This window comes from Tamandua tetradactyla, chromosome 2, assembly GCF_023851605.1.
Source record: "Tamandua tetradactyla isolate mTamTet1 chromosome 2, mTamTet1.pri, whole genome shotgun sequence".
NCBI classification, from domain to species: domain Eukaryota; kingdom Metazoa; phylum Chordata; class Mammalia; order Pilosa; family Myrmecophagidae; genus Tamandua; species Tamandua tetradactyla.
Window position 1 is genome coordinate 191,901,318 of NC_135328.1, and position 25,129 is coordinate 191,926,446.

The window sequence follows — 25,129 nt, forward strand, 5'->3', positions numbered from 1 at the left end:
GGTGGTCATAGGCAGATGCCTCCCTCTTCCTCAGGGTCATTTGTTCTCTTGAGCTCATGACGGCTTCAGACAAGCAACTCCAAGTAGGAGCATAGGTGGATGTACCCCACAGTAATATCTTCAGCATGGTGGGACCTCACTAGCAAATCTATCATCTGGGTCCTGCCCCCTGGTATCAGGATCCAGCTTTGTCTCCAAATGCTGGGTAACTTTAACCAGGCCGCTAAGTACCTGGCTTCCCTGCAGCAAATCTTTGCCAGTGTCTTATATCCCAGAGAAAGCATGCTTGGAGAGACAGACCTACTCCTCTCCCACACTCAAGGACCCTAGATGCCTGACTTAGATCACACACATACAACACAATCCCAGCCATAGAATGCCTTGTCCTGCCAGTTCTCAGTAGAGAGCTGGAAGCCCTGGTTTTTGACGTAACAAGGTGACAAGTCAAGCATGAGTGCATGTAAGGCAGTGCCCAGGGCTCCACAGGAAACCCTGATGGGCCCACCCAAGCCTAGAGGTTGCGACAAGAAAGCATTTGGAGAATCATCCCCTTTAGGGTCACATACAACAACTCCGAGGGCCATGGCTCCTGACATCCCATAATGGTGTCTACTGAAAAGGCAGGATTTCTATTAACCTGAGTATCCTGGGAGGACTCCAGCCCCTCTCTTCCAAATCACCAGATTTTCACACGATTCTCCTCTCACCTCCATCATTGCTTCTTATCTTTTCAGCAGAATACCTTCCTCCTTGAAACAGAGCTCATCTCCTCCTCCCCCTCGTCTCCCTCTCTTTCCCTTTCCTCCTCCCTTCATCTCCTACCAGTAAGCGCAGGGTCAGTTGTCAACTGACTGGTTAGAGACAGAGGTAAGCACCTGATCCCAAGACTCTGGAGAAAACGCCAAGGATGTGACCAGCACAGCCTCCTTTCCGGAAGCCTCTGGATCCAGACAGACTTTCCCATGTGGCAGCCAGTCTGTTTCTGGCAGCTTAGTCCAGGCTCCCAGAACTGTCTTATAAAACCCACTCCATGTTTTAACTCACAACTGCTGAATCAAATGGAACTTTAAAAGGATGCTTAATGAGTCATTTGTTTCCTTTCACCTGCTGCCCTCTCAAACTGAATTATAAAGTATTCTCATGAAAATACTTTCATATCAAAGAGCAGGAAATCCAATTCTTACTTCATCTCTGGTTTGGGGGATAGACAAGCAGCAAAGAATCAACTCGCCTTCTCATCCTTCACTTGCCTTTGCTGCTTAAGCATGGACCACATTGAAGATCTATAAAGAGACTTTAGTAATCTGGATACAGAGTCAAGTTCAGTAAGGAGGTTGTCAAAGTTTGGGACTCCCACATTTTGACAGGTAACCCACAAAGAATATAGATCCACCTTCCTAGAATGAACATATCCAAGCATCTAGAGTACTTTATGTGTACACAGAGGAGCAGCTATTACATACCTGGCAGGCCCATCCACCCTAGAATGCTGTGTTTAAATAAGGCCTTGCAGGATTTCTCCTGAATCTAATCTTATAGGAACACTTAACGTCCTACCTGTGTCACTTGGAACCCTGACTTATGACAGAGGTTGTACAGCTGGAATTGGGTAGAGGGAGAGGAAGAACAGAGAGGGAGGTGTGAGAGTTTGGGAACTCCTTGCCAAGAAGTCTTGCTGTCATCTTGCCTCTAAATTCCTTGAACCTCCAGCTCCAAGAGTGGTATAAAGTCACCTTTTGTCTTTGTCTTTTTTTTTTTTGTCTTCCTGTCTTCCAGAGATCGAGCAGGGCAGTTGCGGGGACCCAGGCATACCTGCCTATGGCCGAAGGGAAGGCTCCCGGTTTCGCCATGGTGATACGCTCAAGTTTGACTGCCAACCTGCCTTTGAGCTGGTGGGGCAGAAGGCAATTACGTGCCAAAAGAATAACCAGTGGTCGGCTAAGAAGCCAGGCTGTGTGTGTAAGTGAGCGGGGAAGAGGCCACTTTGGGAGTTCCACTGAGAGGCAGGGATCCCATTTCCCAGCTAGTCCAGGGGCCCCAAGCTTGAGACCCTTGTAGGGTCATGACAACAGCTTCACTTTGGTTGGTTTCTTCTATTCCTTGGGGCACTGCTGCTGGGCTTCTCATTTCTGGCATTAACAGAGACCACAACACCAAGTGATTGGTTCTGACGAATAGGGACCCTCTTTGACACCATCTTACTCTCTCTGGTGATCCTTGAGAGCAAGGTCTGCCTGACCCAGACCCAGAGATTTCCTCTACAACTTTTTTGCTGCTGGGGAAGCCATATTGTTACACTGGGGTAGAAGAGACTGACAGACTTATGATATTGTAGACTCTGTACCAGCATCTGGGCACTGTGGAAAACCCTGGTCTTGACAGAATGTAAGTTCCCTAAAATCACCTCCTTGTGGATTGGATTTAAGGAGGGATGGGGAATCAAGCTGTCTTTGAATTGTTCATCTTTCGTGGAAGAGGTTTGGTTTGAGTACTTTATTATAAGGAGAAAATAAGGAAGACCTGTTTCCTTCCTCTTGGATAATATGACCAAACTTTGCAATACAAATGACATCTTATATCTTGGGTCACAGTAGAATTGTCAAGTGTGAAGGTGTTCTGTGTAGCAAAGGGAAGATCAGACATGGTCTCTGTTGGGAAATCAAAGGCTCTGGCTTCTCTAAGCTATCATTTCTTCTCCCAACCCTCTCCACTCCACCTCCTCCATCTCTCAATCTGTTTCTCTCAGGGAAGGGCTGACAGCCCTCTAGTTCTTCACCCACCTCACTGGGCTTCTCAGGACCTCTGGGTTCTGCATACTGGCCCCCTGGGGCTAGAGGGAGGGAGTTGGCTGGGAGACTGGAAGGGAGCAACAATGATGACTGAGAGTTGGTATATGAGCTGGTGAGTCATGTCATTCCACAATTATTATCCTTTTCAAGCACAAACAAAATCACTTTTTTTTTGATCTAACAAAGCATTCTTGATGGCTCATGAGTTTATTTATGTAAAAATTCTTGCAGAGGTCTAAAGATCAAATCGCTCTTAGACACATTTAACAAATCGTCTGTATTGAAAAGAATAAAATTGCATGAAATCTATCGTCTCTGCTTCCTGGTGGGGTTAGAATACAGTGGCCTACAGGGTCAGCTTCACAGCACACCAGGAACCAAGGGGACCTGGAAGAGCAGGGACCATTAACAGGAGGCAGTCAGGGTGAGTGGGAGGAAAGAGGCTGACAGTCCTGCAGACAAGCACAGCCAGAGGTGGGTAAATGGAGTCAAGCTCTGCAGGGAGCAAACTGCAGGCAGAGTCTGCAAAGGTAGAGGCACAGACTGTGGGAGTCTAAGTACCATGGGGCTTACTCTCTGAAATCCATCCAGACAAAACAAGGGAGGGAGAAGTAGAATAGAGCCAGGTCCGTGGAGCAGGACATTGGTAGGAATGAGGTGGGAAGCAGAGCTGGCCAGCTACTCAGGGCCAGGATCAGACCCCTTACCCTACAAGCCAAGAGATGCAGAGAGGAGAATGCTGGGGAAAGGCCTTGGACTGGAGGGGTATAGGATGGCATGCTATTCCTAGAGTCTCCAAGAATTTATTTGACCCATGGCTCTAAGGAGAAATCTTCACTAAGTCCAGAAGACCTTGGAGTGCTGCTACTCAGCAGCCGTTTTGTTTCCAGGGGTGAGCATGGCAACCTCCAGTGAGCTGGCCACTGATTGCAAACAGCAGAGAAGGAAAGGGAACAGAGTTGCCCCAGCGAATGTGTATGGGTTAAAACAGGGAAGAGGAGCCCGAGGCTTATTGATGAGAACCGTGAATTATGGTTCTCAATTATGACAATTATGGGATGAAGGGATTGACATCATGAAGATGCTCCCATCGCTCAGGTCTGCCTGGACATTTGATTGTAACAGAGCACAGTTAGAGTCTCAGGGATACTAGCTTCAGTGGGGGAGGCTAAAGAGTGCCAACTGGCCCCATGCCTTTGCACAGCATAGCCAAGTCGCATTTGCACTTCGTGAAGACTAGGGGTCCCCTAAGTGGATGCCACCATAAGTCTTGGGCTTTGCCCTCAGGGAGCTCCAGCCCAATTGGTGGTGCAAAGGAAGAGACAGTGGTATGAAGTGCCTGCTGCACTGAAATAACTTTGGATTCAGACTCAGGAGACCTGATTTTTAATTCTAGCTCAGCTGTGTTTTCTGTTTACTGATCTATCCAGTAGGGTAGCACCCCACTCTCGCTCCAAAAACTCTAGGCTTCTATGATCATATTTACAGTAAAAGGTAAATATGACATGAATATTCCCTGCATTTTCTACAATGAATGCTTAGAAACCACTTCCTAAAGTGGATCCTTCGGGGGAGATCATACTTGGATTTAGGGTTATCATTAAACTTTGATATTCTGCTCCTGACTCTAAAGCAAATCTATCATGCTGTGTGATCAGTAGAAAAGATATAACATCTGTACATGTGGATAAAAATGCAACATAGTAACATTGGTCTCTGTGTTTTATAAAGTGGTCATAAATGTACATACAAAAGTGCCTTGAGCAAAAAGCTCAGCATAACAGTACTAAATTTTACCACACATTATTCACAATAAATATCAATACAATATTTAGCAAACAATAATGTTCTCTTCTTCTTAGCACTTAGAAGAGACTGAGGGAGATTATTTGGATGATTCACATCTCTTTGAACATTTGTCCAAAGCAGTGTAAAGTGATATATTCTTCTTCTCTCAAATTATTTTCTTCAAAACAACTCCTTACTGGAGAACCACCCTGCCGAGACTATGCAAATACAGTTTTCCTTCATGTTCCAAAACATTTTCTGTAGCAAGCAGACACTTCAGAATCATTATACTGGCTTTTGAGCTGCCCTCACAGTAGTAGATACTTAATAGATGGTCTTTTTTCACCTAGGTTTTTAAGATGTGTTTTTCACAGCAAAAAGCATGTAAAGACAAGATGGAGCCAGCTTCTTGCCTCTTACTGTCTTGTCCTCCTTGGTTAATTCACATCTCCAGGAGCCACTGCTCAAAATCGGTTGGAAATAGTACCACTTTCCATCCATTCAACAATATTGTTTGAGTGTCTACCATGTGCTGGGCACCGTGCATTGAATTCATAGCTATTCAATCTCTGCTCATGAAATTTGCTCAGCCTGATTGTCCCAGTGAGAGAGCTTTGTCCAGGTGGCATGTGTTCTTCACCTTTCCAGAAGCTCTGCCCATTTTACTCCCTTCCTTACAAAAGAGAGCCTTTCCCGTTCCCCGTGCAACTCTGTCCAGTTATTCTGTCACAGCAAGTGATACAATGGAAAGGAAGATACAGATAACTCTGGTGGTGGTTTGCATAATACTTGATGTTTTGTTGACAGACTAACAGAAAGCTTCACACTTCATAAGGAAGCCAGGAAACCAATTATCAGTCCATTAGCAGCCACTTTCAAAAGACATTTCGAAACAACTTTCACCAGAGATATGCTTAGATTGCACAAATGCACTCTTTCTTTCGCCATTTTGTAAACCAGCAAAGAGAAGGTGTGAATCCTAATTGCTCAGTTCCTAGTGCATAAATGTGTGAAGTGTGAAGGCAAAGCCCACTGGGTTGTATATAGCGTAAATTCCGTGTTGGCAGCTGAATGTTGAGAGATCAATAAAGGGAGAAGTGAGTCCTTGGGTGGTCAAAAGATATGACAGAGGATACAGGACTTGAGCTGGCCCTTAATGAATTGGGAGATAAAAGAGGGAGTTCCATACAGGGATTCCATGAGAAATAGTCTGTTCCTGCCCCACCTCACCCTGCACATGTACACATGTGTGTGTTCCTGGGCAAAAGAAGTGAGTTGGGTCCTAAGGTCATCAGGAAGCTGGTCTCTCCCATAGACTCTGACTTTATTGCAGAGTTCCTCAACCTTAACCCTATTGACCTTTTGGACCAGATCATTCTTTGCTGTGCAGAATTGTCTTGTGCATTGTAAGATGCTAAGCAGCATCTCTGGTCTCTACCCACGAGATGCCAGTAGTAGCCTCCTCCAGCCCCCAGTTGTGACAAACAAAAATGTCTCCAAATATTTTTGCCAAATGCCCCTGGGGGCAAAATCACCCCAGGTTGCGAACCAGTGGTCTAGGATAACGTAATCTTGTCAAATTCTAAATATGAAGAAATCTGTGGAATTTGTATTTTAAGTGGGGCTGTGATTAAAGTAGATAGAATCATAACAGTGAGAAAGTGTGAGATAGTGAAGGAACCAAACATCTATTAAATATTGTCATAAAAATGTGAATCTTTCTAATAATCCATGGAGTATTTATTCTCGTTTCGCAGATGAAATCATAGTTCAAGGAAATTAGATAACTAGCTCAAAGGTTATACAACTGTTAAATGATGGACTGGGATTTGCACTCTTCATTAGCAGGGCAGCAATTGGAACCCAGGTTCCTACCCCAAAGTCCTGCACTCTCTACATCATTACAGACTTCTAGAATCTGAGGGTTCATCTCCAGCAATAAGTGCAAGAAAGTCTTAGGACAAAATGCTAGGCCAGAGTAGCACCAGAAGCCAGCTGTTGACAGGAGTCGAACATATTCATGGAGAAGAGCTTCTTGAATCTTATTGGAACTATATGGGTATTGAAGCCTTTTCCCAACTGTATTTTCTCATTCCTTCTATCCATCCATTTATCCATCCATCTTTCATTTATTGAGCACCCACTGTGTACAAAGTCAGATACATGAGAGGTTATGGCTGTTACTGATCAGACACAGAATTCTAAACTGGAGGACCCCCAGGGGATGATCCCACAGAGGTTTAGGGGGGCATTCCTTAGTGCCATGCCTTATATAATGTGCTATGACTCCACTTCAGAAAGTAATTGATGCTCAAAGACCTTAAACAAAGGTCTTTGGTATGTTCTAGTATTAAAAACATCTTAAAATCAATAAAATACTCAATCTCACTATCTTAAACCAAGTTGATCTCAAATTTGGCCATTCTATTTTGCTTCTTATCCATGTGCACAAATATTTCATACGGTTTTAATCAAAGTGAACATACCACTTTGCATCCTGTGTTTTAAAGTTCCCGTTATGTTGTATATCTTACCATGTTGCTATATGTCTTTCATAGTTATCACTCTTAACATCTACAGGACAGTCTGTCTACTGAATGGACCATGACTAGTTAAACTATTTGTGTTTAATTATATTATTTGAGTTTGTAATACACATCCTCACACATTTGGCTTTTTGCTTCTGTTGAATTATTTCCTTAGAATAGATTTCCAGGAGTGAGGTTATCAGACCAGGGTCTGTCCTTTTTTATTACTTTTGATGCATGCTGTTATATTGCTCCCAAGAAATGTTGTAGCGGTTCATAATGCCGATAGGAAAAGCTATAAGATTAACTATAAGATTTGCATAATACACGGCCTTCCCATACAGGAACATGGAACGGCTTTCATTTTGTTCTACTTTCATCTTTCTAAATATAGCAGTTTGTGGTTTTCTTCATATAGGTGTTATATATCACTTGTAACCTTTATCAACGTCTCCAGACGTCCCTGAGTATTTGTGCCACCTTTAAAAAATTGCTGACTTCACAGATACGTTGTTTGTATCCCTACAACCCACCCTTGTCAACACCTGCGAAGTGCCAGGTATTATAATAAGTGTTGTGAATCCAGAGAATGAATTGGACACAGTCCTTCACCTCAATGAACTCTTGCTAACATGGAGATAGATATATTATGTAAATTACAGTGATATCTTGTGGTTTAACATTTAGTTTTTCAATTAGAAGGCCTTGGTGATACAGATCATTCAGGATCTACTCTCTCAAAATTCGCTCCTTTATTCTCCGCCTATTTATTAGCACCTCCAAATTGGCAGTCCCTCTTCTCATAGAGCATAGACTTGACATTACATCTGGTAAAATAATGGGCTCTAAAAGGTGAAAGGATAAATTTGGGGTTCTGTTGGAAAAGGAGGCATCTAAGTGGCAGTATTGGATTCTGCCTCACTGAGTAAATCTTTCATGATAATAGGAAATCCTGAAGGAGAACTCATAGGGTTTGGGCCTGGGTAAAGGGGTGATGTTCAGTGGATACACCGATACACTCGCGCACACACACATACATGTATGCACTGCCAGTGTGGCACTTGGGTTTGCAGTGGTTCCTAAAGGGGTTGGCTGCTGCAATGTAGATGAAAGTGGAAGAAGGGAGGTGGAGTCCATAAGAGTAGGGTTTGCAGAGAGACTGCTGGGTACCCACTGGCCAGAGACATGACCCTGTTGTGGACAAGAGGTATTAGACTGGCATCTGAAGAACTGTGAGGATTTCCATCATGGGACACTGGGCAGGGACTTCAGTCCTGTCTTTCTCCAGCTGGGCTGGGTACAGCCCTGTGTAGCAGGGATCTGCAACTTTGGCTACTTACAATCCTTGTGCAGTAACTGCCTGTGCCGACATGTTGTCACTAGGTATTGGTATTTTCCTTTGCAATTTAAAAGAGCTCTTTTTATATTGTGGATAGAAATTCTTTGTGGAATTTGATATGCCTATTTCCCCAATCTCTCTTTATCCTTTTTATTTTTGTTTTGCTATTCTGCATGGTACAGTTGTTTTATATTTTCTCATGAACCTTTCTACATTTACATAGACATATCTCTCAATCTTTATGATTTCTTTTCAAAGCTGACAAAGTTATTCTGCCACAGATGTGAGGAACAGTTTGTTCTATTTTGGGTTATTTGTCAGTAACTTGATTTTTTAAAATGGAATTTGTTAATCCATCTGGAGTTTGTTTAGATGGATGTACAATATTGTCCAAACTATTATGCAGTTTTCGAATATAATTTATTAAGCAATTCACTCCCCTTTTGATTTGAGGGAAATTGCATTGTTTTATCACATACTGAATCCTCAAATGTAGTTAAGTCTATGTTTTGAGTCACCACTTTGTTCTGCTGCTCTTTTTCTATCTTTGCACCAGTATTGAATAATTTTAATTGTTGTTTTATAATATGCTTTAATATCTGGCAGGCGTGGAAAGTATTCTGTCCTCCCTTAATTATTTTCCCTCTCAAAATATTCATTGTTATTCTCATCTGTTTGTTGTTCAAATTAATTTTAGAATCATTTTGTCAAAGTGAAAAAATATATCCTATTGGGGTTTTGTACGTGCGCTCCTGTTAAACTATAAAAATTAACGAGGGAAATAAGCATCTTTATAATACTCAGTCTTCCCATCCAGAAACATGTCATGTCTCTCTTTTTGTTTGGCTGCTTTCGTTTTTCTAAATATAACAGCTTCATTTAGGTCACATATGTTACTTGTTACCTTTATTTTTAAATAGGCAGGTACTTGTTTCACTTCTCCTTCCATTTCAACCTCATTGGCCATTGCACGAGCAAAGCAAGTTCATGTTCTCCCACTCCATAGCTGAAATCTAGTATTCCTGTAAACATGTATTCCCAGATTTTCCAGAAAGCGTGCAATTTCAAATACCCTATCCTTTGGTCTGGGAAATACAACCACAGTAGCAAAAGTCCTTGGAAATTGCCTTTTTCAAATGTTAGGAATCAGCCTACATTTGAGAGTGTCAAGCTCAGTATGTAGGATAATATTCCTGGGAATTGCTTGTGATCAGGGGCATGAGTTGTGATAAGGGTGGCATGATCTTCCTTTACTTAAAGTAACGTTCTCCTTATTTCTCCAGGCGTCCTTAAATGTCCCATTGAACTACAGGTGGCCTCAGGGCAGGAGAAGCAGGGAACCAAGGGATTGCCTTGGTCCAAATTTGTATTTCAGGCCATGTGCCATTCCAGGGAACCCCTCTTCTGTTACCCAATCCTGAATACCTTGGAGACTGAAGACTTGTAGTCTTGCTTGGCTACGATATGCACAGCTGATGATGGTCTGCTCTGCAGAAAGACCCTCGGTTATCCAAAAGGGATTGTTTCCTTGAATGTAAAGTGTGTGTGTTGGTGGCCAGAGATGAGGCCACCTTGTATCTGTTTCTGCACTGAGGAATCCACACTATAGTCAGAGTCATGCAGCACACAGGGACTTCAGCATCTCTGGGAAGGGAGTGAGCCTGAGTTGAGGGAGGCCAAGGCTGGGAAAACTGACCCTGGATGGAGGAATGGCTCACAAGAAAGGCTGCCAGCATGTCCTATCAGAATGTAGTAGAGTCAATTCTTGTTCTAACAGGCCAGCATGTGTTACATACATCACTTGTCACCTTTATTTTTAAATAGGCATGCACCCTATAGGGAAATAGGGCTTCTGGATTAAATCAGGTACTCACACAGGGGAATAGTGTCTACCCCTGCAGGGTTCCAGAGAAAGCTTTACTCACAGCAGAGACTAAGGAGAAACAAGGACCCAGAGCAGAAGCGTCAGTCCTTGGGCTTGGGCAAACATGGTGGGGCAGGCATGGCAAGAGAGAAGGGCCCAGTAACTCATTGGGTTTATGGGTGTACTGGGCTCCTTCACCAGCCCATCAGATAGTGCCTGTGTAGCCACACTCACCCCACACCCCACTGGTTTGTGGGAACAGGATTTCCCAAAGTAGTGTTAAGCTTAGCTAAGCTTGGCTTAGAACTGAGGCCATAGAATAAGGTTCTTCCATGCAGGGTCAGATCAGGCAAAAACAGAATACCCAAAGCTAGTGTATTTGGCGACCCTGCCTCATCTAAAGTGGACCCAGATCCAGCTGATCATCAGAATCACGTAGGCCTTTTAAAATACAGAATCATGGCCTTATCACCAGATATTCTGATTCACCAGGTCTGGGGTGGGGCCCAAGATTAGTAATTCTCAAACCTTTCCACATGATTTAGTTGCTAGACCAGATTTGTGAACCACTACATGGAGAACCTACTGAAAGGGCACTAAGTCAGGCATTTTGGGACCTCCTACAGCCCTCCTGATAGGTTTGGTTCCCTGACAGGAGGCCAGCCCCATGAGTCATATGGCCGTGATGCATGTGGCTGATATGTTGTGGTCATATATTGCTGTCGTGTGGCTGGCTAGGTCATTATGATGGTGGTAGACTTCTCTGGTCCATGAAATGTTGACCTCAATGCTGATGTCTAGTGAGGAGTGGGATATATGGTCTAATACTGTGGTATCCCAGTTTGATGTTGTGATTTCCTGCCTTTCATTTAATTGGAATGCAGCAAAACATGGAGGGGAGAGGCCACTGTGTACTAGCCATCGCTCTTGGCATTGGGAGAATGCCAGGGATGATTCTGACATGCTTCTTGCTTTCCAAGAGGTCATAGTCATTAGGGTAAGATGAACACATACTTCTTCTATAAAGCAGTTTCTGAATTATGGCAATAATAGACGTGCTCACAAAGCACTGCCAGAATGTGGAGGAAGAAAAATTCATTCCAGACTAGCAAATTCTCTGAATTCTTCTTGGAAGATCATGGTATGGCCAAAATTTCAACCTAATCCAACTTAGAAATTGCCAGAACCAAACTGAGAACACAACTGAGTCCAGGACCCAGTCCAAAGGTCATATTCCAACAGCTAAGAGTCCACCACAGCTGCATGAGTAGAACGGGGGCTGAGCAAACTCACTAAGCTTTAGGAATTGATCTGAGCAAGGAGAGTTGAATTCTCTCAAGTCTGTGTCTGAAGGGCACAGCAAAGAGTCTGCCTGGGAAGGCAACTGTGTGTCTCTTCAGTATACCTGCTCATTCATATCAAGATCTTTCCTAGGGACTGGGATTACAGAGGGCAAGACCTGTCAAGAACTAGGTAGGTGCTAGGGGCCCTGGGAAATGGAATGGGATTCACGCATTCAACTCTCCACTCCAGGGAGCACTTGCTTGAATTAGGAATTTGGAAGCTGGATGGAGTCAAGGCCCATAGACATGGCAAACATGTTTGCCTAGGTGTGCAAGGTTTATCCATCACATATTGGAAACTAGAGGGTTGGACGCAAGAGTTTGGAATTGGAGTTGTTGATATATTGCTTGTTTTAGTCCTGACTGCCTGAAGATCTTAGAACAGCCAGAGCTAGCAGATGAGGGCTTTGAGAAGTCAGATACCAAGTTCCTACTCTTCTCAAGTCTCAAGGCATCCCAGCCTCATTGGGGAAAGGAAAAATTTCTTCCCTCCTTCTTCCCACCCACTTGGTAGTGACCACAGAGTCAGATTCCTGGTGGAAGGACAGGTTGGACTTTCTGTTTACCAAGGGTCTGGTGATAGGCTCCAGACCAGACAAAGCCTGTTAAGGCCCATTTACCCAAGTAATTGATTATTTATGCTAAGTTCTCTTGGAGCCTCTTACCTTCCTTTCTTCTTCTACCATTCTGGAGCCTGCGGGCACCACCGGAAGGATCTGTCACTGACACTTAGAATTATCCAAGTCTGGGTCTCTGTAGGGGAGTTCTTTGGAGGGATTCCCTGCTGGGCATGCTCATCAGGCATGGGGGTCTGGCTCCAATCTAATCCTGGGCTGTGAACTCTGCTTCTGGGTTCAATGGAATGCCTCTGCCATTCTCACTTTAGCTTTCACCTTTTGGGTCAGAGCCAACTGGCTCTTTTTTCTCTGTAAAATTTCCAAAGTTATATGAATGACACGTGTGCTCCCAGGGCCATTCCCCAAACCAGGCCTTCTCCTCTGTGCTCCACACTGACTCAGAAGGCTCTTCAGGCAGACACCAAGTTTCACCAAGCAGGGTCTGTTTTCACAGATGCTGGCCTATGGTCTGGGACTTAAAATTCTGCCAGTACCTTCCTCCATTTGTTGAATGTCTAGGCGTGTTTGTCATCTCCCTCAGACATAAGCATCTTCCTATCAGCCCAAGGTGTCATGAGTGTCCTCAGCCTCTGTTTCAGGAAAGGCACCTCTTACCTTCTCTTGAGCTTGGCTTTCTAAGACAGTCTTGGATTACCCCTTTAGGTTTAAAGACCTTTCTTTCAGTCTTTGTGTACAAAGGCAGACATTGGGAGGAACTCAGTTGAGATGTATTCAGGAGTAGGGCTGCCACCCCTCAGCTACCGTTAAATCTCATCCTGCTCTGGGAATCGAGCAATCTCCCTCATGCCCCCCTGAATGTAACTCTGCAGGGTAGCTGTAAACTCCCCTGGGTTACTGCGGATTCCTCTAGAGGGAAATCCAGACATTCTCCTCGTGGTCATGGTGAGCAGCCACTAAGTGTTCTTTCCCAGTATTCAGTGGATGTGGTCTGAGGTTTACAGTGGCCGGGACCACAACTGGTTCCAAGACTCACCGAGTGAAGGTGCTCTCCCAAACCCTGGAAGAGATGGTGCAGCTCTCTGACAGAATTTGGGGTTTTGGGTGAAGAGAACAGACTCTGAGGGCCTGAAAGACCAGTGGCCTGGACCTACAGTCCCAGAAACTCCTTCTATAGTCCCTCTGGACTAATGGAAAGGCTTGGGCTCTTGGAATATATCATGTCAAGAGACATTTCTCCTCTTGTGTCTGGTTGAGCATGTCAATAAGAGCAACTGAAGCTAATCCCACTCAGTCCCCTGCTGCACCTGTGGCAACATTAGACCTCTACAAGTATCACTCAGGGGTTCGGGGGGCAGGGCACAGGCAGCCATGTGAATCAGTGATTCTGTCCTATATATGAGGAGTTTCGTCAAAGTCTTCTGGATTTGGATTTACCAATTCATTCATTGAAGAACAGAGGGACTAAGGACCAGAAATCAAGCCTTTTGGTCTGGTGCGATGCGTGGTTGAGGGGTAGGCTTTGCTGGGTGAATGGTGGGAGACCTTTCTCTTGCTGCCTCCATAGGCTAGTTGAACCAGGAGATATACTGACTGGATGACTGAGTGGAGAAACAGCCCTGAGTAGCAAAACTTGGATATACTTATTTCAAATTGTATGCAGGTTGAATTTCCACCTTCCATGAACCAGGCATTGTGCTATGCTGAATGCCTTCACAAGTGTCATCACATTGACTCTTCATAACAAAGCTGTGACTTAGAAGTTATTATCTCAGTTTTTGTACGTGCAGAAATAGACTTTGAGGTAAAGTAGGTATTCCCCACCCTTTCCTCCATCCCCCCAAAACGGTGTAAAGCTAGTAAGTGAAAGATAGCATACAAACTGACATTATTCAGAAGGATTCACATTTCGTTCAGCTTCGGAGTGGTGGTAAGATTTGGCTAGTTGTATTTTCCAAAGTATGGTCAGTTTTCAAAGTTGAGTCCCAGGATGCAGCTTCTTCTCAGAAATGCAGAGCAGGGATCTTCATGCTTTGTTCCATAAAGTTTCAGAAAGTATCACCTGTGTGCTGGTAACACAAGCATCTCAGCCAGCAGCTGAGCACATCATGAGACCCTAGCATAGAATCTTTTGTAGCCAGGTCCCCCAAGCAAATCAGTGAGGAGGTTCTAAATGTTTGGGTGGACATTATTCCAGATGTGTAGTAAGAATCTATCAAGGCTGTAGAGTAATTCTCAGAGATTGGACAGGAGGTAGTATTGCACCAATACCCAGACTTAGCCAATTGTGGAGGGGTTACAAGGAACAGGGTCCAGTCATAGGAGGCAGGAATTTAGAAGTTGTCAGATCCCTACCAGTTTGCTTTGGTTTAGGATTCTAGTTCCAGAAAGTTGTTAGATTGTGAATGAGGACCTTGAAGCAGAAGCTACTCCCTCAGGATAAAGGATGGTTTTTAATGGGAGGGGAATATAAGAACCATGAGTAGAGAGAGTCCCATTTCTGAGACAGTCCCAGTCTCCACCGACAGAGTAATTATTAATAATGTCACCTTTCATTTGCAAAAGTGCCCACTTTGGGCAATGTTTTCGTTTCCTTGGCTGCTGTGAAGCAAATACCATGCCATGGTATGGCTTAAACAATGGGAAATTTATTTCTTACTCAAAACTGACACTTTTGAGTAAGAAAAAAATGTCCAAATCAAGTCATTATCAAGGCAACGCTTTCTCCCCAAGGTCTGTGCCATTCTGGGGCTGGCTGCTGGTGATCCTTGGTCCTTAGCTTATCACACATCAAGGCACATCTGCTCTCTCCCTTATCTTGGTCTCTCTCTTCCCTTCCGGGTCCCACTGATGTTCAGCTTCTGGCTGCTCCTTCTGGCTTTCTTTCCACCTCTCTGAATTTCATTCCCTTTAAAGGACCCCAGTAATAGGATTAAGGCCCATCCTGATTGAGGTTGCCACGCCTAAACTGAAAGAACTTCATCAAAAAGTTCTGCTTATAATGGATTCACACCCACAGGAACAGATTAAGTTTAAGAATATGTCTTTCTGGGGCACATTGCTTCAAATCACTATATGCAATATATTATGTGGCCACCTGAACCATGGCCCAACTGACTTTAAGCCAAGAAAAGGGTTGGGCCTAAATGAATGATTTGGATGCTGAGGGTGGTTCCTGAACAAAAAGCATAGAGGCTTTTAGTGACTGGCTCATGCCTACCTCTCTCCCCTTGTCACATGCCACCCTGCCCCTGGCTTACTCTTACATACGTACTAGCCTTCTTTCAGGTACTCAAAGACTCTCAATTCTGTCCTGCCTCAATGCCTTTGCATTTGCAGTTTACCCTGCTGCCTCTTTTAAGTACTAGCTTATCATCACTTTCCCAGAGAGGCCTCCTCTTACCACCTTATCCAAAAGACCAAATCTTTGCTTTTTATTTTCTTCATATCTCTTTCACACGGAATGCATTTGTCAACTTTTGCTATAGTATCAACACCCCAAAAATCTCAGTGTCTTGTAACAACAAATATTTCCTATTAGCATTCCAAGAGGTCTGTAGGTCAGATGCAGCTCTGCAGGGATCAGCTGGTCTCCATATAGGATCTCCTTCTGGCACCCATATCTAGGGTCATGGCAGGAGCCTAAAGCTTAAGGGGATAAAGACAAATCACTCATGTACATTTAAAGCCTCTGATTGGACATGCATATGCCATATCATTCACATTCCATGGGCAAAAACTACTTTACAGAGCCAAGCCCAAAGTCAGTTGGGTAGGAAAGAGGAATCCACCTAAGGGGAAGAGCGGCAAGAATGATTGGGAACAAATAACACAATCTACCACAATAAACTAAGCCTATTTTGTTTGTCAATTGCCTGCCTCCTTCAGTAGACAATAAACTCACTAAAGACAGGACTATATATGTCTTGTTCACTGTTGTATCCCTTAAGTGTTGGTTTATTATTTTTGTTATAGTTGTTATTAGTACCTAGTATTGGTGTCATTATGTAGACAGAGCCAACATGGTAGGGGGAAGAGAGGCTCTAGATTGAGAGCTACTTGGGGACCCAGGGCCTACGAGCAGCAGGATTTCATTCTACTGCCCTCAGGCTGGTGGGTTGTAGCTGTCAGTCAAGAACGGCCTAAGCATGGGGTGGGATGAATATGATATATAGATTCCATGATTACAGCTGTGAGGAATAAGTGGATGTAGGAGGGACCCACACCCTTCAACAGAAGGGAGTCATAACAGAATTTTCCAGATGGACAGAAGAAAACATTTTAGAAAGATAAATTAGCCTAGGAAAAAGCACAGGCAGGGTTAGTCTTTGTAAATTTGTAGGACTGCAAGTAATCTAATATGGCTGGAATATACAGTACGGGATGGAAGTGGAAAAATGGAGACAAAAGAGCCTTAGGTCATTAAGGGCTTTTTGTGCACCTAGGGAGATTAGACTTTATATTGTGTGCAATCAGGAATCTTTAAAGAGTTCCAAGCAAGATGTCATAATCAGGAGAATTTATGATTTACAAAATTTACTCTGGATCCAATATGGTGTATTGATTCAGGAGGGTAAGATTTAAAGTTGGCAGACCATGGAGACTATACCAGTCATCTAGAAGGAGAGCCTCAACATAACAGGGGCATGAGAAGGATATGACCAAGTACAAGATTTGCAAAGAGAAAATCAACAGAAGTTGCTTACTGATTGGGCATAGAAGTGAGAGAGAAGAAGTTGAGATATTTTGCTTAGGCGACTATGTGTTGTCATTCGTAGAAATAAGGAATGAAAGAGGCTTAGGAAAATAGACAAAGAGTTCAAGTTTGAACCTATAACATCTCTTATTTAATAAAAAAAAAGAGAGACAGTTAAACTTTGGGCATGGATTTGAGGTGCCAGTGGGATCTCCAGTAGAAAGACACATCAGACACTTTCATATCAAGTCTGGAATATAGCAGGAAGGTCAAGGCTACCAATACTGATTTGGGAAGCAATAGTATAATAACAAGAGAAGGCAGAAGAGAGAAGAAAGCCTAGGGAAAGCCCAAAACAGGATGATGGCATGGCTGAATTATTCTCTGATAATGAATAATTCTAGGTCCTAGAATCTAGGAGAACCAGGCTTGGAGAAGACCAGGAGTTCTGTTTTGGGCACATCTAGTTTAAGAAGCTGTGATAAAATTTAAACTTCTCATTGTCTCAAAGACCATACATGAACTAACCCTTGCCATCTTCTGCAACACATCACATATTCCTTGCTCATTGTTCACCATGCTTCTGTCACACTGTCTTGTTTGCTGCCAACCCTGGCATATAGCAGCTGCTCAATTGATGCTCAAACTTAAGTGTAGAAATTTAAAAGACCATTGGCTATTCATATCTGTGCTCAGGAAAAAGGTCCAATCTAGAGGTATACATTTAGGAGTTTTGCATGGAGAGATGTGCTCTAGAGAAAACATGTAATAAGAGAAAAGGGCCCTGAAATAGAATCCTTTAAAGTTCCAAAATGTGAAAGTCAGGTAGAAAAGAAAAGCTTTCAAATGACTGTGAAGGGATATTCTGAGCTAGAGATAGAAAACTTGAAGTGGGGTGTCATGCAAGGCAGGAATGAAGGGGCTTCAAAAATAAAGGAGGGCTCAGCTCTGTTGAAAGCTCTGCTAGTCTAACTTGGGGCACCAGGACCCAAATCCTACCTGCCTGAGAGGTGGAGAATGAGCAGGGAAAAAAAAAGAAAGAAAAAGTTGAGCAGAATTCATGACTTTTGGATTGGATCACATCAGATATGAATTTAGGAGACATACTATTTGCTAGGGAAATATGTGGCCAGGACTATGCATTTATCCCTGGTGCTCATTTTGAAGTGTGTGTAAATTTCTAGAAGCCATCCTCCGTATTCTCCCCAGAGAAAACCAAGCCTCAAGTCATCTTAATTTTTTATGTTTATAAGGATGAGCCCTGCAGGGTGATTAACTTTACCCTTGACCAGGTGTAACCTTGAGAAACTCACACTGCCTCATTGGGCCCAACAAACCTCCAGTGCCAAAGATGATGTTAAGATAGCTGAGATGAAAATTAACACATGCTAAGCTTCTGAACACAAAGAGGCTAAAGAAGTTCAAGGGTGAGTTTGCAAATACTCTGCTTCCTGCTCAGCTTTAACATTAATCATCAGAGTGCCTCAGTTGCACACACTGAATTGCACACAATGAGGGAAGAACAATCTGATTGGGCCATTTCTGCTTGGGTGAGCACTGCTGGAGAAAACCACCCAACCAAGCATATTGGCACTGCTTTATATTCACGGTCACTGATCTCAATCAAGGCTGCAACACTGCCCAGCACTCCATCTGTGCTTCTCAAGTCAGTCTATTCTCCTCTTCTCCTTGGAAGCCATCCCAAGTGTTCTCTGCTCCTATAAACCTAGGAAGAGCCCCCTCTCCTGACCTTGCTCTCAGTAGATGACCTGACTTCACACCTTACAGGCAACACCCTCAACTCCCAAGTACTAAAAGATGAAAAGCCTATAGACCCTGCAGATTCATCCTCGCCCATCCCTCTCCTTCCCACCTTTTATAATAGAGAGATCATTAATACTTCTCTCAACAAAAACCAATACTGGGCAGGCAGTGGCGGCTCAGTGGCAGAGTTCTTGCCTGCTGTGCCTGAGACCAGGTTGAGACCCTGGTACCTGCCCATGTGAAAAAAAAAAAAAAGAAAAAAATCCCCCTTCCACTTATATATCAAGAAAAAATTTTTAACATATCTCCATTTAGGCTTTAGATCAGGGCCCTGCAAACACTTTTAACCTCACAGTAAGAAATGCATTTTTACATCGCACCTTGGTACACACTCACACACACACACATAATTGCAACATAGATTTTCACAAACCATTCCTAGTCTTACTATCTGTGATGCACTCAGATATTTTCCATTCTTCTTCTTTTTTTTATCCTCGAGCCCATGCCTCACCACATCAATTTCATGGCCAGTGAGTTGCAACTCACTAGATGAAAAATTTTGCTATAGATTCTCCCTCATTTCCCACCTTCTTAAGAACTTTATGCCTTGGGTAGTTCGTCCTCCTTCTCTTGTCCCTTAAAATCTCCCTCCTTATGGCCGATCCTTTCCAGAAACATTTAACCTTTTCTGAGATTTCTCATTAAAAAATATATATATATATATGTATATATATATACACACATGTATATACACACATTGCTTCACCCCCCATGTCTCCTTTCAGGTTCTCCAATACTCTCTTTCACATCTACACTTCTCTAACAGGTTGTCTGCCCTTGCTGTGCTCAGCCCTCACCTCCCACTCACTCTTCACACCACTCCATCCACATCTGGGTCTCCAACACACCTCAGAAACTGCTGTCACTAAGGTTTCCAGTTGTCCTCTTGTTGCTAAAACCCATAGCATCCTTTTCAGCTCTCATCACGCTCAGCAGGATTTCAGAACGACCTTACCTTGACTCTTCTGAAACCACTCTCCTGTTTTATTACTTCTATCCCAACCTGCCCTGCTGGCTTCTCTCCCCTTTCTCACAAAATTCCATGCTATCTTTTTTATTCTTTGCCAATTTCATAGCTCTGTTGTTTAGGTTTTTCTTTTCTAAAAAGAGAATTTATTCCACACCCCCATCTTTATTGACCAACTTTATTTATTCTTTTGTTAATTTCTCTTCATTTCCTTTGACAATATTTCTACTTTGGGTATTTACCTTTTCACTGAATTACAGTTCTTTGTATATTTAGTACAGTAAATATTCAACTGTAATAACTTGCAAATATTTTCTTTCTGTTTATTCCCTACTTATTAACTTAGCTTCATGGTGATTTCTGAAATCCAAAGTTTTCCATTTCTGTATTTAAAAATATTCATTGTTTTATGATTTCTAACCTTGGTGTCATTCTAAGAAAGCCCTTCCCTACCTCTGAAATTAGGCAAATATTCCTTATATTTTCTTCTAATACTTTTATGGCAAATGGAGTGAGGTGTGAATTGAATTTCTGCCACAACTGGTTAGCCATAAGTCTTAGCAGCATTTATTGATCAATCACCTATTTTCCTGGTAATTTAGAAAAGCCCCTTTTATCATCTATTAATTCTTTTCATATTGTGTCTGTTTCTGGTCTTGATATTTTGTTCCATTGATTTTTCTTTTGAAGAGAACACCATTCAGATATCCAACATGTTGTGTCGCTGAGCGGGGCAAGCCCTCCCTCCACAGGGAGGAAGTAGATGGCGTGGCTGAGACCTTGGGCTCTGGAGCCAGCTGACTGGGTTCCTGTCCTGGCTTTATCACTAGTAAACTGTGTGACAATGGAAACTTCCTTAAAACCTGGACTCAGCTTCCACATCTGTAAAATGGGGATGGTAAAAGCATCCACCTCAGAGAGCTTCTGTGAGAATTAAATGACTTAAAACATATGTTCTTGGAATACCAACCAACGCTTCATGAGCTATTCCTCATTTATCTCAAGGAGAGGTTGGCTATTTTTACCTGTTTATTTCAACAGATGAATCTGACAATTGTTTCAAGTTCCAGGGGGTGGGGAAATGGGTGTGGATCTTGCCTGGAATTGTGTTAAATTTATGCAATAACTTGAGGATAATTGTTGCTGTAACAATATGTGCTCTGCTCACCCAAGAACGTAGTTTGTCTCTCCATTTTAACATTTTCCTTTCTGTCCATCAGTAAAGTTTTGCTCTCTTCATTACAGAGGTCAGGTTTATTTGTTGTTTAAGGACTGAATTTGATATGCTAGCACTTTGTACCTGGGATTTTTATACTGGTCTATAGGTGTGGCAGCGTGTGAGTTGGTGGATGTCGGTATGTGTGTCATACAAACACTATCCTTATGGGAACATTTCTATCAAGATTAATTTAAATAGGATGGCTATTAAGAGTTCATTGGAGATTTTAAAACATAGGCCATGGAACCACCTATCCATTAAGTAATTTTCTGTTTCTTTTAGGTTTTTACCTTCACATTTATTTTGGTACTTCATGCTTTTGGGGAGAGTCTCCATTTATCAAGGTTTCCAAATTTATTAGTATGCTATACATGTTATTTCTTTATAATTGAGGTATCTCATTTTTTATTATAGCCTCTTATCTCTCTCTACATGTATTTCCTTTCTTTAATTTCTTGGGTAAGCTGACCACACATTTCTTTTATTGGTTCTCCGTAAACTAGCTATTGGATTTTCTAACCCATTTGTTTCTGCTTTTGTCTTTCCTAAACTTATTCTCCCTTCTTTCCTTAGTCTTGTTTCATTTTCTAACTTATTGAGTGTAAACACTCTTCATTTAGTCTATGACTATGAATTTTCTCCTAAATACTACTTTGACCTTGTACCGCCGTTATTATAAATAGTCTGTATTGACAGCTTTTGCTGCTTCTTCAAACTTGGATTTATATAGAAAGGAGAGTTGTGAATTTTCAAGGGACTAAGGGTTTTTCTTTGTTTTTTTCTTATTGGTTTCTAGTTTATTTGCATTCTGAACTGAAAATGTGGTCCAGTAGTTTTTCCTTTGGGAAGAAATTTCTGAAGATTTCCTTGTAGCCTAAAGTAAGACCCATTTTTGAGCACTCATAAAGAAAGTGTTTTCCTTGCCTGAAGACTACAGAGATTTGTATAAAGTGCACACTCTCATTATATTATTCAGATCCTCTATATTTTTATTTACTTTCTTGACTTCAGATTAGTGCATTTTTCTCAATTTATTGGCTTGTTAAATAGTTTATTTGGTCTACTTCAATACTTTGGGTCCTAAAGTTTCATCATTGTCATATATTCATCTCGGAACATGCCCATCACCTCAGAGTCTTTGGGTTTTGTTTTAGGGCTCCACTGAGATTAATGATGACTCCCTTATTTTTGTCAGGCCTCCAGTAACTGGATTATCATTTTAAAAGCAGTGACACTAGCAGTGACACCACCAAGAGAAAAAATAATAATAATGCAAAAGGGTTTTTCAACTAGCCCCTTTTATTTTCTTCTAGATAGGATTAAATAATAATCAGATATTGTACACAGTAATTACTCAGCCACTTGTTAATGAGGTTTTGGCCATTATTATTTTTCAAAAGACTGAGCTATATGAGACCCCTCCGACTTAAATAAAACTTCATCCTCCATCAAGATCCATGAGCATGACCTGCTAATACTTCTGAAGGATGAAGTCTCCTAATCTCCTTCTCTTAACCTGGATATTGACAGGGATGAGATGCAGTTACCACTCTTTTTTTGTTCTTCGCCTGTGTTCTAGTCTGCTAGCTGCCGGAATGCAACACACCAGAGACAGATTGGCTTTTAATAAAAGGGGATTTATTTCATTAGTTCTTCAGAGGAAAAGCAGCTAACTTTCAACTGAGGCTCTTTCTTACGTGGGAAGGCTCAGGGTAATCCCAGCTGGCCTTCTCTCCAGGCCTCTGGGTTCCAACAACTTTCCCTGGGGTGATTCCTTTCTGCATCTCCAAAGGCCTGGGCTGAGCTGCGAGGGCTGAGATGAGGAATGCTGAGCTGCTTGGGCTGTGCTATGTTGTGCTCTCTCATTTAAGCACGAGCCAATTAAGTCAAATGCCATTCATGCAGCAGGCACGCCTCCTAACCAGCTGCAGATGTAATCAGCAACAGATGAGGTTCACGTACCATTAGCTCATGTCCACAGCAACAAAACTAGGTGCCTTCACCTGAGCAAGTTGACAACTGAATCTAACCACCACAGCCTGGGACCTGGAGAAGCAGTCCTTCTCTGTTCTTTAATAGAAATCTTGCAAAGCAGCATGCATGCAGAATTTTCCAGAGAAACTACAAGGGCAATCCATGCTTCCTTTCCCTGTCCTTGTAGCAGCAGGTGTGAACTATCCCTTGGGATGGAAGGCAGCAGCTTTGTGGGGCCATATTCTCGTTCTATGAATGTCAGCTTAACACCCCCATCTCTATCCAGGGGAAAGAAATAATGTCTCTTGGCAACTGTCCAGAAGACTCTTGGTCTGAGAGAAGGCATCCAAGAATTTGGTATAATATTATAACATCCATGGGTCTGATATTAACATTAAAGCTCATTTTCATTATTGTTCACATTTGCCTCCTTCAGTAGTTCCCAAACCCTGGCTGCACATTAGGATCACCTGGGGAGCTGTTAAAACCTAGCATGCCTGAGCCTACTCCAATCTTTGGGACCAGGGTATTCGTCAATTCTAACACTCTTCCAATGTGAAGCCTGAGCTCTCTTTGCCCATTTCTTTACTTTTGACTTATTTGAGTTCCTTTGTTTCCGCTGCGTGCCTTCTCCCAAAATGACGATTATATTTTACCCAGGTAGGTTAACCCGGATGAAATTTGTCATAAATCACATTTTGTCTTTCATTTTGCATTTTGCTTTATGCCTTCTTGCTATTTCCTTTGAATTCTTTTTTTTTTTTAATTGGCTGCTTTGTGTTTTCCCCTTTGGTAATTTTTAAGATACAAGCTATTTTATATTCTATTAGTAATTACACTTAGCATCTTTTAAAACATACGCTAACCTGTATTTCTCTAATTAACCACAGAGACTATGTAACAGAATTTCTTGCAAGATGAGGAAATTAGCATATTTCTATGCTCCAACTTCACTTTTTCTACCAGTATAATCTGGAATATTTTACCCTGGGGTTTGGGCAGAAGTGATATATCCTCTCTTCCAAGGACTGCTACACTTGCATTCCATTTTATAACTATAGTTATAGCAATTATTTAGATTTATTACGACATTGGTATTTTTGCTCACTGCCAATCTCTTTTTAATGCTCATGAACCACAACCTTCTCATACTTCAGTTCTTCATTTTGATTCTTGATTAGGCAGAGGACGTCTTCAAGTGATTTTTTCAGGAATATTGTGTGAACAGTGTATTTTCTGAGGTCTTTGTTATTTCAGAGCTGCTTTCTGTTGTCTTAGCTGTTTAACAGCTTGACTGGGTCATCCCTTCTTAACTAAATTATTTAGGAATGCGTCTTGTGCCATGTCTAAGAGAAACTTATCGGGAGTCATGGCACAGTAGACTTTCCTAATTTCAAAGCTGAAGTGGGTGTCTGCCTATTTCTGCGGACGTTTGTCAGTTCTGCTGGTTGGGTTCTGAGCGGGATGGGAATATGAGGCAAAGGTGCTCATGTCACCACCTTTCCGGGAGACAGTCATTGAGCCATCAGCAGATATCGATTGAGCGCCTGCCATGTGCCACTTTGGGGGCAGCCGTTAGGGATCAAAGCTGAATCCGACAGATGAGAACTTCGGGTATATGTGTGTGCAATGGGGAATGGGAGGCCAGACCATAAACAATTAAGCAAGAGAACAAGACAATTTTAGAGTGTGTTAAGCAGAGCTGCTGCATATAACTGCTCAGGTTCCCCAGCGGTGCCCTAGAGCTGTACCACCTGGCCACCCTGGGAAAAGGCTATGGAGAAATAAGAAGAAAGTGACAGTGTGACCAGGTGGGGGCAGGGACTAGGGTACTGTGAATTAACTTGCCCTCTGCAGAAAATCCATTTCTTCCCATTTTTACAGTGCCCCTCTCTGATCATCATCCCTCTGCTTCTACAGGGTTTTTCTGCTTCTTCAGTCTGTCTCGGTGTGTCCTACTGATAGGCAGGTTACAAGATAGTTGGTTTGGGGTTATAATCCCTGATGATTTGCATGCCACCAGGAAGCTGGAGTTGGGGTGACAGTATGTGATCATCCAGGGCCAGCCCAGAGCCCCCAATTCAGTGCTGATATTGTTATTAGGGTTGACAGATGGGTCTTCAGCAGATTCTAGGCATTGCAAACACTCCACCTTCACTCTTAGCTTCAGGAGAGAGAATTCTTCTCCAACTGGGAGATAACGTTGCAGAGTGACTGAGA

The 25,129-nt window shown here is 42.6% G+C and overlaps 1 protein-coding gene across 1 annotated transcript in view; it reads left to right on the forward strand.

Moving 5' to 3' along the window:
* Nucleotides 1-25,129, forward strand: part of CSMD2 (CUB and Sushi multiple domains 2) — a 609,437-nt gene that overhangs the window by 326,323 nt on the left and 257,985 nt on the right. The window contains exon 13 of the mRNA XM_077150390.1: nucleotides 1,777-1,959. Coding sequence (XP_077006505.1) covers nucleotides 1,777-1,959 — 183 coding nt within the window. The remainder of the gene's footprint in view (nucleotides 1-1,776; nucleotides 1,960-25,129) is intronic.